The 17,417-nt window shown below is 45.8% G+C and overlaps 1 protein-coding gene and 1 long non-coding RNA gene across 8 annotated transcripts in view; one reads left to right on the top strand and one right to left on the bottom strand.

The window, feature by feature from the left end:
- The first annotated feature begins 474 nt into the window (after positions 1 to 474).
- ZNF274 (zinc finger protein 274) overlaps positions 475 to 17,417 on the top strand; it is a 22,750-nt gene continuing 5,807 nt past the window's right edge. Inside the window, exons 1-5 of one of the 6 annotated variants that reach the window (XM_008706474.2) lie at positions 475 to 612; positions 1,090 to 1,160; positions 1,911 to 2,037; positions 2,792 to 2,887; positions 16,273 to 16,755. In XM_008706474.2, the coding sequence (XP_008704696.1) occupies positions 1,128 to 1,160; positions 1,911 to 2,037; positions 2,792 to 2,887; positions 16,273 to 16,755 (739 nt within the window). In that variant the 5' untranslated portion in view covers positions 475 to 612; positions 1,090 to 1,127. The other 5 variants (XM_040632773.1, XM_008706475.2, XM_008706476.2 and 2 more) reach the window with 5 other exon arrangements.
- On the bottom strand, positions 5,422 to 15,245 carry LOC103677231. Of its 2 annotated transcripts, XR_005835484.1 has the most exons (3): positions 13,357 to 15,245; positions 10,337 to 10,424; positions 5,422 to 9,035 (listed from the first exon to the last, which is right to left on the bottom strand). It is a non-coding gene; the product is annotated as an uncharacterized LOC103677231 (long non-coding RNA). The 2 variants fall into 2 exon arrangements; XR_005835483.1 differs by lacking the exon at positions 13,357 to 15,245 and having other exon boundaries at positions 10,337 to 11,465.

A 17,417-nucleotide genomic window follows, 5' to 3' on the forward strand; every position in this document is an offset into this window, starting at 1 on the left:
TCTATCCTCTCACTGCCTCTTCCCGGAACTTGAGTGGACTTTAGCTCCGCCCCCCCCACTACTCGCCCATCCCTCCTCCTTCCCCGACCTTGGCTGGACGTTAGCTCCGCCCCCTGTTTCCCTCCCGCCCTGTTCCCACCCTTCCTTCCTCCACATTGGGTAGGAATAGCACTTAGCCACAACCCTCTACGCTTCCGGCCCTGACTGCTCTTCCTCCTCCGCCCAGGGACGTAATAATCCGTCCCTCCAACAACCCCCCCCAACTTTAATCAACTTCCGGCCCACCCCCTCTGCGCTCCTTCCCTTCCCAACTTCCGGTTTATCCCACGAATGGTCGCCCTCGTGGCGGAGTACAACTCTGTCCTGGCCTGCGCTGTTACTTCGAGAAGTGTTGAGGCCCCAATCCAGCTGGACCACCGAGGGTCGCCAGCGAAGGCCCTCTTCTGGACGGCCCGGGCTTCGCCTGCCATCCGAGATGGCTGGCCAAGATGGCCGCCGCCTAGGAGAGGTCGGGCGGGCACGTCGCAGGGGTGGCTGGGAGTTGTAGTCCAGGCCGACGCGCTGACGCATTTCGCCGCGGGCCGACGGTCGCCATTGTGCGCCGCGCGCTGGGTGAGTGTGGCGCGAAATCTGCTCCCGTCGGGGCTGTGCGGAACCGTCTCAGAGCCATTCTTCGGGGTGTGCAGCCTCAGTCCCTTCCCCGACATGCTCAGCAGCCGGAGGCCGGCCTTCCCTGCCGTCTTCCCGCCGCGGGGCCGGAAGGGGCGGTGTGGTCGGGGGACTCCGGGCCCAGAGGAAAGACAACTCCCTCCGGGAGTGGGGATTAAGGCGGGCAGACCCGTTCCGGGCGTGTGCGGACTGGGGAGGGGAGTGACTCCCGCTGGGTGGAAATAGGAGGAGGGTCTTCTCTGGACTAGAAGAAACCTCTCTAGGTGTCGGGGAGAAATGGAGACGACCCTTTAAGTGCGTTTTTGTAGGTTGGGGGTGGACTTGTCATTTCACGTTGGTAGGGTCGCTACTGGGCAAAGGAGGGCCCCCCCTTTGCGTAGCCCTCACACCTCTCCTACCTCCTAAATTCGACCTTCTCAGGACTGCCCACTCCCACGAGATACGTCGAGAAGGAAGGTATGGCTTCCGGGCTTCCGACGGCCTGGTTCCGTGTGAGTAGAGGCTTCTTTGAGTTTCTGAGTCTACCCCTGGATCTGGGTGTGGGGGTTGCCGGATGATAGTGGGATGCCACCTTTCCTTGAGATGACTTCAGACCGCAGAGCATTTTGGGGGGGATTGAGAGACTGGCTGGGAATGAGAGACCCTGCTGAACAGATGAACCGCAGGTTGCTTAGCTTTCCAAGGGAATGGTTAGAGTACAGGTTGGGTTCTGGGGGAATCTGATTTATTCTTTATATTGGGGGTAGACATTGATAGGTTTAAACAAGGATTAGACTCACATTTATATTTCACTAGCTACTTTGGCATCAGAACTAGAAGGGACTTGAGCTCAGTCATTAAGAAAAAACAGAGGAGGATGGATCCTTGACATGTGAAGGAAATAGAGGCAGCACAGGTAGTGGGTGGGGGATGAAGGCTTGGGTGTGATGGTTAAGCTCACGAAATTCCCTACTAGGAGGTATAGATGCTAATACCAGTATTGGAATCCCCAAGTAAATAAAAACTGGAGAAGTCTGGGGAAAGAAGAGCTCTCTCTGGCTTCACATGCCCTCCTTGCTGTGACCTGATTAGGGCCAAGCTTGGGTTTGCTCAGTTTCAGGCAATTTCGAGAACACATGAGACACCTGGAATGCTCTTGGGTCATCATGTGGACTGTGCCCTCATGTGCTGGGTCAGCCTTCCCCCTCCTGTCAGTGTAGGTGACGACAGACCGTGGCTGAACAGAAACCTGTGGGTTTTAGGAACCAGTGACCTTTGAAGATGTGACCCTGGGTTTTACTTCAGAGGAATGGGGACTGCTCGACCTCGAACAGAAGTCCCTGTACAGAGAGATGATGCTGGAGAACTACAGGAACCTGGTCTCTGTGGGTAAGGATGGTCTCCATGTCAATAAAGATCTGCGCTTTGCAGCACGAATGTGGTGCCTCTGAAGTGTGTGTCTGCTTGGGCTCAGGTTGCAGGGATGAGAGTGCAGTTGTAAAGGCCATGGAGCCTGAGGGAGGCGGCTTTAATTTGTGGGAAAAGGGCAACTTCACAAATGACTTTTGAAGCCACCTAGTCCATCCCTCAGAGGCCTTGAATGCTAGGGAGGTAGGTCTGTCAGAGATGTAGCTGACAGTAGTGGATGCACATTTAGAACAAGAACTCCATAGGATGTCAGGTCAGTGTTCCAACAGTTCAGGAGTATCACTGAAGACTGATCCCTTCCACTTCTTTGTGGTTAGTGTGGACTTTTCCATTTTTAGGTTAGTGGCTGCATGGCTGTGGCACCCAGCATCATGTTCATATTCAAGGCCAAAAGAAGGGGAGGGGGCAGCCCTCGCTAGTTCTCTTTTCGCACCTGCCATATTTAGCAAGGAGAAAAAAGCCCTGAGGTCCCCAGCTGACATATTTTTCTTAGTACTTGTTGGCCAGAACTGGGTCCCACTGCTACTTTTACTGGAAGGGGAGTCCAGGGGGGGGCAAGTAGCTGACAAAGGGAATGGTTTAGGTTCTTATCACCACGATAGACCAGAAGTCATGCCCTTGCAGGGAAGAATTCAGGGACAGCATGTGCCACAGCAGAAACGCATTTTCTCCCGAACACAGACCCCCCAAGCCCTGTCTCTTTTCCCTTGGGCAGAACATCAGCTTTCCAAGCCAGATGTGGTATCTCAGTTAGAGGAGGAGGAAGCGCTCTGGTCGGTGGAGAGAGGAATTCCTCAAGACACCTTTTCAGGTGAGAACCAGGCTCACGGGAGTCCTGGCAGGGAATGGGCTGACTGGTTAGTCAGGGAGTGGTGTCTTAGAAAAGAAGATGGACAGGGGAAAACCCCAGATGGGGTGGTATGAGTAGCTGCAGACATGCTGAATCAAACTGTTTTCCTCTGGTCTCAGAGTCAGGAGTGTACCACTTCATTGAGCATGAACTTGTTGCCAGTGGCAGGTTGGCCATAGGGGCTCCACTGTTCTTCTGTTCTTCTTTCACGTAATCACCAGTAAGTGGTGTGTCTGTCCAGACTTTTTCTTTATAGATGTTTGCATGTATGTATATGAATATGACTTGGGAGTGTTACACTGGATACAAACAGGCCTGTTTCATTCATTTTAGCAGATATAGTGTAGTCCACATTTGATTTTTTTCCTCTTGATAGTCTTTCAAGTTGTTGAAAAAAACTTTGTTGTGTTCATTTTTTTGGACTTTCAAGTTGGGTTTTTTTTGTAGGTAGGATTTGTTGAGATAGAATATCAGCATCAACCAAGATAGAAGCGAAAAATCTAGTAGCAACAGCTTGCTCTCTAAAATCCTTTAAAATAAATGCAGCTGCTCAAATACATGAGAGCTTTCCCCCTTCATTGCCAGAGATTTATAATGATCTTTTTTAAGGTTTGCAGATCTGATAGTATGTTGAGTGTAGTTCACATTTCCCTCGTGAAGTTACACATATTCTTATGTGTACCATCCACCTTTAAATTTAACTTTAGTCTCCATAAAGAAGTTTTATGATTCAAGTATTTTTCCTTTCAGATGTTTTTATTCCTATTCCTGTCATAGGAAGGTTTTATAAATACTTTCTTGTGTTTCAATTGGTGCACTTACATGGAGTTTATGTATATGGCATGGAGCGTAAGTTCTTTCAGCACATTTTCTGAAGATTTTTCCACTTACCAGAAACACCGTATTTATCATAGACTAAATTCCCATAGTCCTTATTGGGTGCAGGCCTCCATCTTGGTCCCTTCTGCTTCCTTGATCTTAGTCTGAGTAAAGACCATATTACTGTATGTATGGTAGTCTTATAACAAACTTGGATAAATGGGAGTCCTCTCATAATTGTTTAAAAAATTCTTAGCTGTTCTCAACCACGTGGTTTGCCAGATGAACACTTAGCATCAGCTTGTCAGGGATTGAGAAAATCCTGTTAGAATGATTGGACTTAGAATTCCTTGATGCAGAATTGGTCTGTCTAGTCCAGTTCTGACACAAGTATACAAGGAGATCTGCTCGCCTCACTGTGCCATGTCAGTGGCATGTCAGCACTCCTGAGTGCTGTTGAGCTTTCACCGTGGTTGCTGTTCATGTGTTCCTGTTAGTCTTCCTTTGTAGTCTCACATAGTTGATCCAGATGAGCCTGGCATGCTGCAAAATTCTGTCTTATTAGGTTCTCATTAATTTTCTCAGTACAGTCATTTTACCAGCAAGTATAAAGGAGGAGACAACTGTATTAGTATTTTTTGAACTTCTTTTGCCCCATTACATAATGACATTCATCACAGCTGGTACTTCCAAAACATGGAAGCTGAAAGGGTGAAGAGTGAATATCTGACTTAAATAGGAAAGTTTCTCAGCTTTGATTCAAGTCAGTTTTATCTGGATAAAGAAATAGTCATCTAGCCCTTTCTAATAAATGATAATCAGTAATAGCCCCAGTTTTCCTTCATAGCCTTCCAAGGTGATCATAGTGATTTTCTCCTTTGAACAGTGACCTAATACACATAGATATGACCTTGTTGTAACATGCTGTTGGCATCCAATGACCCATCAATATTCATAAATTAGGTTGGGGAGGTGGGTGGATTTCTTTTTTGTGTTCTTTCTCTTTATCAACTTTTATATCAGTGTGTGCTGACTTTGTAAAGAAAACTTTGGATGCTCTCCCCTGCTTTTGTTCTGTGTGTTCAAATTCAAGTGACATTGGAACTACATGCTTCCAACAGTATTCAGCTATGAAATCTGCACCTGGTCCCCATCTTTGGTGATGATTTTCTGTTTGCCACAACATGGACTGGCACCTCTGTGACTCTCTGCCCCCCTTTTCTGGTCTCAGTTTGATGGCTCAGCATTAGTGTTTTTGCTTTTCTATATTCAGAGCCTTTCCTTTCATTCCCTACGTTGAAAACCTCCCTTCCAACCATTAGCACAGGTCACTAAGCTCTACCTCACTTGGAAGGTCCCCAGCAACACAAGCACTTTGTATCCACCCACTGTGGTGTCTTTCCTGGTTGTTCCCCTTGATCCTGCCTTCCAAAGTCCATCCCTGTGTGGTGGCTCTGGTTGTGGCAGGTCTGTGTCTCATCCTCCCTGGAGCTCAAGTCTTGTGTTAGCAAACCTTCCAGCCTTGCACTTCTGGATGATCGGGTAGTTCCCTGAACCTAGTTGCCATGAGAGATTTTGGTTACCTATGGTTCTGCACATCTTGGGAGAATTCGTTTAACAGGTGAGAAGAGATTCCAAGGCTATGTCACAGAGCAAGATAACCATGTGCAGGGAGGTTCATCAGGACACTTTATTACAGACTGTGCCTGAGGTAATAGGTTCCAGACTCATCTCTGCTCTGTCACAAAGAGTTCTTTACATGTTGCTTTCCCTCCACTGCCTCCCCTTGTTACACCTCACAAATACCTGTTGTGGAAGTCCCCTTGGGTCCCATGTAGTACACTAAACACTTTGGTAGTGAACCGAAGACCTAACATAATCCCTGCCACTGTGAACTTCGTAGTCTAATAGATTATGGCCTCTACAAACAAGTTCCCCAGATATAACTCTGTGAACAGATAAGTAGTGGTAAGTACTGAGAAAAAAAAGAAGGTGATGTAAAGTGGGGGATAATGGGGAATTACTGCTTTAGAGGTGGTGGTTGCAGGGGGGGCACTGCAGGAGTGAAATTTTAAGCCAATTCCTAAAGAAAAAGAATTCTACAGACGTATAAGAGTGGTGGTGAACAGAGCTTCCAGGCACAGAGACAGCACTTGGGGTGACCGTGAGAATGGAACAAGCTTGGCACATTCAGGAAACAGGCACCAAATGGGCTGGGAGGAGGTAACTAAGGTACAGTGACAGGCAAGCTAGGTTTGGCAGTGCACAGGCAGTGCACAGTCCTCCTTCACTGTGAGGAGAGTTTTGATTTTTATCAGGCAGGTGTGTGATGTGGCTTTTCAAGCACATTTTAGGTGCTTATGAAGAAAGAACTATGGTAGGGCACAGATGCAAGCAGGGCAGGGAGCCGTGGTAGGTAGCATCTGTGGAAGAGGTGATGACACCTGGCCTGAGAGAGTAGCAGAGGGGTTGGGGAAAAGCCAGCACGGCCTTCTCCCACTGCATAAGTGGATTCACTGAGGCCAGGCGAGTAATGGCCAAAGGAAAGGAAGCTGCCAAGAATCCCTCAGGTGAAGGCTTCAGGGATTTCCTGTGACTATTTGTAATGTATGCGTTTACCCACATACATTCTTTTTGTATATATCAACATTAACTTTATTTTTAAGATTTTATTTATCTGACACAGAGAGAGAGGGAGAGCGTGAGGAGGAACACAAGCAGGGGGAGTGGGAGAGGGAGAAGCCGGTTTCCTGCTGAGCAGGGAGCCCGATGTGGGGCTCGATCCCGGACCCTGGGATCATGACCTGAGCCAAAGGCAGACACTTAACTGAGCCACCCAGGCACCCCAACATCTAACTTTAAAAGGAGAATATACAGGAGAAAAATTACTACTCCTGAATTTTTGGTTTTAGTCAGTGACATGAAATCTGGTAAAGCCATAAACTTTTGAAGGGTAGAAACAGAGGTTTTGTTTTACTTGGTTGAAGTAATTTTGAAGAGAGTTACGTGAATAGTACAAAGAACTCCCTTATAGCTTTCACCTAAATTCAAGTTTGTGAAACTGTCCCACGTCTTGACTGGTTATGTTAATGAAGTGTGAATGAGAAGGGACTTAGAGACATCCAAGTAGAGGTTTGTGAAGCCAGTGGAATGCACCCCTCTGGACTTCAGAAGGAGTCCCGGCGGGGCAGAAAAACTTGGGAATTATAGGTGTTTGGAATGGCATACTTTATTTACTCTAAGATGAGGCCATCATCTCCAACAGTGGTCTCTGCCATCACTGGTGTAGTGGGTGTCTCTTCCCAATACAGGGGACTGGGTTTAAGTGGAAAGCTCAGCCTTTCTGAGGCAGTTCATTCTGTGTGGCTCTCCAGTTCTCCCTGACAACAAAAATGGCAGCACAGACATTAGCTGAAATAGAAGGGACACTGAGTAATAAGCGCTTAAGACATGGCATTCATCTTTAAGAAGGCACTGATTTGTGAAGATAAGGAATGTGGACAACTATTTGATAGCATTTAGATCTTTAGCNNNCACTCTTTCCTTTGAAGAAAGTAGTGTCACATGTGTGGTTTGGGTGGAAAACTTGATATAATCTAGATGTAACCCATAGGAAAGCAATGGAGTAAAGACACTATATTGAAGGTCATGCCTATGGAACATTTAACTTTTGACTTGTCAAGGAATGAAGCAGGAGAGATGAGCCCTACAAATATGAATGTAGCAACACTCAAATTAGTGCAAGCTTTAGCAGAAAAAAAAAAAACCAGCTTCTACAAGGAGATTATTTTTTGGGAGGAAGAGAAGGAATCCTTTTCTAGAGTTCACCCTTTGTGTTGTAGCCTGAGAGGACTCACATGGGCTATAAAGCAAATGTGTAATGGATGTAGGAAATCAATTGTTTCATACAAAGATAATTCAATTCAAGAACAAGACTGAATAAAATGTGTTTAGTGAGAAAGCCTGTTCTCAGTTCACCCTTTAAGGAAAGGCTCACATGGGAGACTAACATGCAAAGACCCTGAATGGAAGAAGTTCTTTTCATGAGTTTTTTGACATGAGAACTCAAACAACGGGAAGAAAGCCCAGGAATGTGATCATAGCTGGAAATGCTTCTGGCCTGATTCACTCTGGTCTGACTTGAGAAAGCTCATACTGGAAAAAATAAAAACACAACCCAGTTGTATTTGATGTGGAAAAGTTCTCACACCAAATAATTACCTCTGAGAACTCCAAAGCCAAGGGAATGTGACTGCTGTGGATAAGATTTCATGCATAGCTCTTTTATTCAGCATCACAGCAGTCATACTGGAAAACACCTGAGAATGTGATCAGTGTTAGGAAGGCTTCAGGAGGCACAGAACCCACTGGCAAGAAGTCCTTCAGTAGGAGTCCTCATTGTATTCAGCATCAGAGGACTCATATGAGAGCAGACCCTCAATGTAATCTGTGCAGGCAAATCATCAGCCTTAGCTCCCACCTTATTTGACAGAACAGCAACAACAAAACAAAAAAACTTGCACTGGAGAGAACCCCACTGAAGACTAAAAATAATGTCCCATCCTATTTTTATACCAGATAATCATATAGAAGGCAAACTCTAAAACTTTCATCATGTAAGTGTACAAATATAGCAAAACAGATCTTGTCTTTCCAACTTGTTCTGTTACCTGACCTGAACACCTAGAACAAATATTAAACTTAACACGAGAGCAGTCTTTGTTTCCCATGTGTGTTCCCAGTTGCTAAAGACAGTGACTCAATCTCCTGCTCAGGAAACTGGTGGGTGAATGAATGGCTGAAGAAACTAAAAAACAAGAGGATGTCTTCAAAGAGGAGATTTTGAAGACAATGCCAGGCTTTGAGACAAGAGGGTGGGTAAGGGATGATAAAGGGAAATGCTGAAATACATAGTGCTATTAAGAACTCTGCAAGGCTCACATCCTGGAGAGTGGGCCAAGAGTTTAGAATCCTGAGTGACTATCATAACATGTTTGGCATAATCCAGCCTAATATTTGTGTGGTCACATACTGTGCAACCTTTATTCAAGAATACATTCTCTGTCACTTCCATATATTTGCTCTTTCGGACCCATGTAATCTTGATGCTTTTATCTGGAAACTGCTCTGCCTGGTGTCCAGATGTAATCCCTGGAGTAATTTCAAGGCCTAAAAATGCCTTTTAATTGAATAAGAAGGGAAACGGGCACCTGGCTGGCTTGGTAGGAGGAGCATGTGACTCTTGATCTTGGGGTCTTGAGTTCAAGCCCCATGCTGGGTGTAGAGATTGCTTTAAAAAAAAAAAAGAAAAAAGGAAAACAGATGAATAAGCATTTGACTCTAAAAGTCTTAAGGAAAGAGGAAAAATAAATACAGTTTAAATAAATGAATCAGAAATGGAGAAGAAAAGAACCAAGAGCTAATTTTCGGGAAGGACAAAATGCAAAACCAACTTTGATTAAATAGAGGATAAATAAAAGGCAAATTAAAAACCTACACAGGGAAACAGCAGTATACATGCATTCAGCAACACGTGTAGTTTTCATTATAATGCTTTCTACAACTATACCAAAGGATGAGCCAGGTCTATGTACTGATGTGGAAGTCTCCAAGATAATGTGTATTTTTTAAATATATATTGTTTAAGATGTATAAAGATACATAGATGCTTGTAATATCAATGTCCTTTTTTTTTTTTTTAAATACACACACAAACAAATGTGTGTGTTGGTTGTTTATCACTAAATATAGAAGCTGGTAGGCTGTAATGGCCTCCTGAGAAGGAAACTGGGTGGGAGGGTAACTTTCCATTTTAAGAAGTGTTGTCCATAACCATGGTGATAAAATGGAAACCACTATCTCCTTTCCTCTGTGTTATCACTCCCTGACACAGTACAGGTGTCCAGTAATTACTTGTTGAGTGTAGGAATGAACAAACAAAACGGAAAGATTTCTGGAAAAGTGTAAGGTTGCCAAAATTGGTCACAGGAAAAATACTAAAGTTAACTTTTTTAGAACAAAGTGGCCAGCTCCCTATTACTGACTTGGGCAGTGAATATTTTCCAACTTCTTGTTAAAAGACAATTCCCATGGAACATGAACAGTTCAATGACAGAACAGGCTGGAATGTTGACAGATTCTGCAAAGTATACATAGCATTGTTCTCACTATAGCACAAAATAAGAAAAACATTAAAAAGGAAATATTTGTAACTCAGCAATTAACCACTTTAAAAAAAATAATTCTCTGAAATTGTTTTTACAAATTCATCAATGTGACAAATTATAAAACGAAAGAGAGTAATGGCTTTGGCTTATACCATGAGTAGCCAATTTAACACAGAAAATATTTTAATAGGTTTTTGAAATGGGATCTAAGAATAAATTATTTATGAAATGATTAGGAATTGTTAAGGAATAAAGTATTAAGGAATTTCTATTTGAAAAAATTGTAAGTGGGATACAGAATAAGAAGAAATGACTGTGTGTTTTTTTTTTTTTTAATGATTAGTTTCAGATATAGAGTGCAGTGACTGCTTTTTGAGGACTTAAAAAGGCTAGAAGTTTATGAAGTCCCTTTCTTAAGTCCTACCATCATTCCAGCCAGCAGCCTCTAGAGAAGTGTTGATGGAGCCATTCTACCAGTGGAAGCAGAAATCCAAGTCTCTGACATGGCTGGTCTGGGAAGAAGAAGGAGTGTAAAACAGGTGTCTTCTTACCTGGTGGCCTTCACTCCCATCCTGCTCAGGCTCTCAAGTAGAAGGGAACTTTGTAGCGACAGCAATCCTCCCATGATAATTTGCCAGTGGGACACAATTAAAATGCTAGTGAGATTCCCTATAATTTGACAGAAATATGGGAAAATCCAGACAGCTAAAACACTCAAATTGCGCTTTGAAGCTGTGTTGAGTCAATAAATACTGCCTGAGCGCCTGGCAAAATGCCATGTACTGTTACAGGGGTGGGTCACAGTGTTGAGCAGGGTAGAAGGCCTCTCTCATTGGCCTGAATTTATTCCAGAGCAGCCACTAGCATGTGGCTGATTACATTTAAACAGACTAAAGCGAACTTCAGCAGTTCAGTTCCTTAGTCACATTGGCCATCTTTCAGATGGTCACTGGTCACCTGCAGTTAGAGACTACTATGTTGGACAGTGTATCTAGAACATTTCCTTAAACAAAGAGAGCTCCATTGGGCAGTGCTGTAGAGAAGGTAGAGCGTGATAATGAAGCAGATACTTTGAAATGGCAGTCAGTGCCCTGAAGAAAAATGAAACAATGGAATATGTTAGAGGGGAGTGACGTGGGTGGGCAATACTGGTTCAAAATTGGGCAGGAAGACAGTTCTGAGGAGGTGATAATTGAGTTGAGAACTGGAAGGGGTACCAGGTGAAGATGTTAGGAAAGACTATGAGGCAGGGTTGAGGGGAGTACAAATACCTACAGACAAGACACACTTTAGCACATTTGAGGAAAAGTAAGATAGTGGCTGTGAGAAGCACCTTTTGGTGTAAAGGGCATAAAAGAACAGGGTTTGGATCCCAGCTGCTATGTTCCTCATTGTGGCCTGGGCAGGGCTCCTAGGCTCTCCCAGCATGGATTTCTTTTGTGTGAAGGATGGATGCTGTTGCTCAGTGGGACTATGGTATGTAAAGCCTAGGTCTTGGGGGCCTTCATGTAACAGTAACTACTGTTATTCAAAGACTTTGATGTAAACATGGTCATCACCTTTGGCAGATCCTCCTCTGGGCCTAGCTTTAGGGTTTCCAAATGCACAAGACCCAGTTGACATCCTCAGCAGTCTAGTGGGGTAAACAAACTTAGGTGATTTCATGGGATGCCCAGCAGAGCTGAAGAGTGAGTGGGGAGGGGAGGAAAAAGGGTGAAGAGCTGGGGGCATTCTGGACAGGGAGGAAAAGGAACGGGAATGTACACAGGGATGAGGGGAGCTGAGATAAGCACTCTTCCTGACCCTGGTCCCCAACAAGATCGTGAAAAATCACTATTATTAGTTACTGTTAAATTTGTGGACTGGTAGTCTTAGTGTACCTGGTTAGTCATGAACTCTTGAGCACTGAGGGAGAGATGGCTTACCCTGGAAGGGAAGCAGCAGAGACAGCATGAAAGAAGAAAACTAAGAGGAGGAAGAAAACAGCAGCTCCCATCAGCCTTTCCTACATACTATACCTAATCACTTGTGTACCTAATCAATTAAAAAGAGGAAACTAAATCCCAGAAAGATTAAGCACCTTGCCCAAAGGCTTGGAGAATTTGTATAACAACCTACTAAATAGATAGTTGCAAGTGAGGGGACTAAATTGCTCAAATCCCCACCCAGACCATTCAGTTGGTGGACTGAAAACCAGTACTTGGAGCTACAGTTGACAGAGATTATTTTGTGTAGCCCCACTCAGATGAGTGGGTCAGTCAGTCCCAGCTGTGCCCCAGCGAGTTGAGGATCCAGTTCCAACTCTGCCAGTTGGTAAACTTAAGGGGTTTCACTTTCTTTGTGAAGTGGGGTGAATACTTCTGGCACAGACAGTGGTTGGGGGATGGTCCAAAGGATAAGAGACTTAGAGGACTGCAGTGCCTAGAATGACACTTACCCACCGGCTTCTAGGCTTGTGACCCATCTCATTTACTGCATAGCACCCACTAGGTGCTTTAGGATTACCCTACAGAATGTGTGTTGTCCTGAAGGGCTGCTACAGCAGGGAGAGTCAGGCTGCAGATCCACTGAGCTCTCAGCACAACAAGGATCAGCAGAGTTCCCAACATCCAAACCTACAGAGGCTCTAAAACTTAAAACGGTAAGAGTTAACATTTTTGAATGAGCATTCAGTTCAAGATTCTGAGAAACTGCCCTGGTGCCCCCAAGGATAAGAGGAGGAACAAAATCCATGATCAGAATTAACGGAGAAATAAGGGGGATGGAGTGGAATGAAAAGAACCTACAGTTAATTTTCTTAAGAGATAAAGTACTAAATAATCCCTGTGATTAACCAAGGAGTAAAAAACAAGTTTTAGAAATTAGAAAGTTGGGAAGCTTGTGGAGAATGAAGATTTTTTTTTTAAGCGTAATGCATGATTATTGCTCAAAATGGTACCTGTGGCTCAGCAAGGAGCCGCTAGGGAGCGCTACCTCCCCTCGCGCCCCAGTAGCCCATATCGGGCACTTTTGAGGTCAAGGGCTGCTGGGAATCCCTGGCTTCCTGAGTTACTCTGACGGAAATTTCAAGCTCCAAGAGCTCTGATTGAAAGGGAATACATGAACTTTGCTTTCAAATCAAGAATTTGCCGGGGGTGGGAGGAATGAACTCTCAGAAGTCCTAAGGAACAGGAAGGGCACATACAAACGAGTCGGGAAGGGAAGCCCCCAAATGAAATTAATAACAAAAGTTTAGGGGAAGAGGTCGGAAATGGGAGATCAACGCTGTAGTTGCTTTTATCAAGGAAAAAAAACACTTTAAACCTAGGAAAGGAGTGTGGCTGTGGCCAAGATAAAAAGCGCGGCCCAGGACGTGTTTTGCAACCCCAAGCGCCCAAGGCCCGTCCGGGGCGGCGGGCGCGGCCCCACCCATCGCGGGCGACTCCTGACCCCGAGCTGACTCACTTCTCGGATAGCGCGCCAGCAATTTCCAGCACCGGTTAGGTTTGTGAAACCGGTAAACCGAGGAAACCACAGACGAACCAAGGTTTGTAATCAGGAAATCTGGAGGGGGAAAAGAAAACCCTACGGGAACAGGGGAAGGATTTCGAATCTGGGGCACGAAGACGGATTAGGAATCCGGGTGACTCGCTGCCTTAGGGGGAAGCGACCGCGCTCTCCCCCGCCCCGCACGCCCAAAGGGAAAAAACTTGCAGATCAGCAAGATGGGTGTGGAAGTTCCAGCTGCGCCCGCGTCGCCCCAGAGCGCGTCCGCCGTCTCGGGGTATCGGGGGAGGGAACGAGAGCGGAAGAGGCCTCATCCCCGGGCCCAGTAACTAGCCAAGGGGCCGCCGTCCGGGCAGGGCCTGGGTCAGACCCAGAGCCTCAACATGGCGACACCGGAAGTCTCCGCCGTGGAGGCTCCTGGGAGTTGTAGTGCGCCGGTTTCAGGGCGTGAAGCACTCTGGGCCGGGTCGGAAGTTGCGGCTGGCGCTCTTCCGGACTCGGGGATCGGGGCGTGACTGTGGCGATTTGGGCGGTGTCGCCCTTTTTCCTCGGGGAAAGGGGGACGGAGGCTTGCTTCAGTTTCCCGAAGGCGAGCGGAAACGTGTGCTTGTGGCTGCGGCCTCCGCCCGAGCCGCTTCCTCGGCAACGCGGCACTCTGGAAGCCCAGCCTCCGAGCGCCGCTTAAAAATATGCGTGCCTGCAGATTTAATCTGCAGGTGCTCGGAAGGATGGGCACGGAGGAAAAAACAAAACAAAGCTGGCGCGACTTAGGCAGGCAGCCGCTGTTCTTCATGTCTTTACGAGGTTTTTTTTGTTTTTGTCTTTGTTCTTTTTAATAACACAGCTGCAGTGACTCCACACCAGTAATTTCCTGCTCCGCTTTTTTGCTTCACGTGGTAGGCCTTTTCCTGCGTTGTAATAATCACACTAAAATCAATGTTATTTTTAATGCTTACATGTAAATCTTTTACAATTTTCTTGAGCCGTGTTTTAACACTGCCTGTTCTCCAGTTTTGCTCCATCCTATACCATTGCTCAGCAATGTGTCGTGGAAAAAGACCACCGAAATGAGGTTAGGCTGTCTCCTAGGAACCCACGGCAGCAAGGGAGGCAAGGGCCGGAAAGAGGTACAGCGAAAAAAGTTAGGCTCTCACTGGAGGTTATTGACTTGCGGGGTAAAAAAGAGAAACTGGCAGTCGTTAAACAAGTTCTCATGGTCTGGGCTTGTTGCCACGGGTTTCAGTGTCAAGAGTTCTACCGTTATATGTGGTCTGGCCTTTGTCTCCGAATAGTCGTTCCCTTGGTGTCTTTACATCTGTGTTCCTCTTCAGAAAGCTCCCTGACCACAAGTAGATTAATCTGGTGAAAGTCCCCCGGCACTCCCCTGGGCATTTGTGGCTAAGGCTTTGAGTTCATGCTGTAAGTTCCTTACAGGTAGAGCTGTGCTAATCATGTATATTCTAAACAGCAAGGGTGAGAGGGTACATTTGTTCTTGATATCAGCCCTGCCATTTGTGTTTATAAAACAACATAAATCTAATTGAAGTAAACTATAATCCATGGTTACGTTTCTTCTGTTTACTTTTTTAAGATTTTAAGTCATTAATTAGCATTTCTTCTTGGAGTTGCAGAGAGCTTTCTTATTTCCTGTTGATTTGTGTGTCCTCCTTAGCATTTTGGGACCATGCCAGAGTTGTGTTCAGCAGATGCTCTTGTGAACTCTATGCCAAGACACAGAGCCCCTGACTTTCCCAGTCATCTTTTTGGCCCCCATGGAGGCAGGATCAGGTTCTATTCCCTGTGCGTGGCTGCAGACCTATACAGCATGATAGGTCTCTTCTCTTTTTTCTTTTTTTTTTTTTTTTTTAAGATTTTATTTATTTATTTGACAGAGAGACAGCCAGCAAGAGAGGGAACACAAGCAGGGGGAGTGGGAAGAGGGAGAAGCAGGCTCCCACGGAGGAGCCTGATGCGGGACTCGATCCCAGAACGCCAGGATCACGCCCTGAGCCGAAGGCAGACGCTTAACGACTGCACTACCCAGGTGCCCCAAGAGGTCTCTTCTTATTCCTCCTTGCCTTTTGCCTTTTTTCCCCCTCTGTACTGAAATATAATTTATATACTATAAAGTTCACCTTTTGAGAGTGTACAGTTCACTGGTTTTTATTATATTCACAAGGTTGTGTAGGCATCACTGCAATCTAATTGCAGAACATTTTCATCACCCTCCAGAATAAAACTTCATTTTTACTAGCCAACACCCCCCAGTTGCCTCAATTCCCCATCTCCTGGGAATCACTAATCTACTTTGTGTCTATATTGGTCTCTTTTGGACATTTCATGTAAATGGAATCATACCATAGATAGCCTTTGGTGTTTAACTTCTTTCACTCAGCATGTTGTCAAGGTTTCGCCATACCGTAGCATGTGTCAGTATGTCATTCCTTTTTACTGCCAAATAATATTCCATTGTGTGGGTAGACCACATTTTGTTTATCCACCCTTCATTTGATGGACATTTTGAGTTGTTTCTCTTTTTGGCTCTTATGAATAATTTTGCTATGAACATTCCAGTACCAGTGTTGGTGTTGACATCTATATTCATTTCTCTGGGATGTATACCTAGGAGAATTCCTGGGTCGTAATATAAGTCTATGTTTAACTTTTTGAGGAGCTGCCAGTCTGTTTTGCAAAATGGTGCAGCATTTTATATTCCCACCAACAGCAGTTTCTCAACATCACCAACAGTTGTTACCATCCATCTTTGATAATGTCGTATCATCTCACAGTGTTTTTGACCATCTGGCAAGTAATATTGACCATGTTCATGTGCTTTGTTGGCCATTTGCCTGGCTGTGCTTTTTTAACTTACAGAGTATCCTACAGCTCAGTTGGACCCTCAATTGGATCCTTTTCCTGCTGGGAATCCCCTGATGAAGATCGAAGTCGTTGAAGTCCTCACACTGAACCAAGAGGTAGCACGTCCCCGAAACGCCCAGATCCGGGCCCTCTATGCTGAAGATGAGGCCCTGAGCCCAGATGTGCTCGGGGGGCCCACTCAACAGCTAGGCAAGCATCCAGCTGACCCTGAGGCTGCGCGCCAGAGGTTCCGGGGCTTTTGCTTTGAGGAGGTGGCAGGGCCCCGAGAGGCCCTGGCGCGGCTGCGTGAGCTGTGCCGCCAGTGGCTGCAGCCCGAGGTGCACTCCAAGGAGCAGATGCTGGAGCTGCTGGTGCTGGAGCAGTTCCTGGGTGCCCTGCCCAGGAAGCTCCGGATGTGGGTGGAGTCGCAGCACCCAGAGGACTGCCAGGAGGCAGTGTCCCTGGTGGAGGATGTAACCTGGATATCTGAGGAGGAAAGTAAGTGCAGTGGAGGGATGGAGAGAGATACTCCTGTGGGGGCATCTTGGAGGACTGGGGGGGGGGGAAGAACTCAGGCTTCCTGGGAGAGGTTGGGGAAGGGTCACACTTTCCATTTAGGCCAAGGGTATCTGCCTCCCAAACATGTTCCTGAGTCAGAGTTTTAGATGCTTCGTTGCTGAAGCACCTACCATTGTCTCTAGGTCAAGGGTTCTGAGAATGGCCTTATCCTTGGACCTATGGAAATGGAAAGTCTCAGGCTGCACCTCACAGCCACTGAAACCTTTGGGTAGAGCCTGGGACTACACTCTTTAAGCAGCCCTCCCCAGGCTTCTGAGAGAAGTTTACAGTTAAATCCTTCATTTTCATCCTTTTGGGATCCCTGCTGCACTACAAGCTAATAGAAAACATGATTTTAGTCACTTAGGCATATTCCCAGAATGCATTCTTTTTTTTTTAAGATTTTATTTTTTTAGGTAATTTCTACATCCAACGTAGGGTTCAAACTTAAAACCCCAAGATCAAGAGTCACATGCTCTCCCAACTGAGCCAACCAGGCGACCCTCCCAGAGTGCCTTCCAATGTCATGCACTCGGTGGGGGTTGTGGATAAAGTGGTGACCAAGACAGATAGGACTCAGACTCATGAGCTCAACAAGCCTT

This window comes from Ursus maritimus, unplaced genomic scaffold (genome assembly GCF_017311325.1).
Source record: "Ursus maritimus isolate PB19 unplaced genomic scaffold, ASM1731132v1 scaffold_19, whole genome shotgun sequence".
In the NCBI taxonomy this organism is placed as follows: domain Eukaryota; kingdom Metazoa; phylum Chordata; class Mammalia; order Carnivora; family Ursidae; genus Ursus; species Ursus maritimus.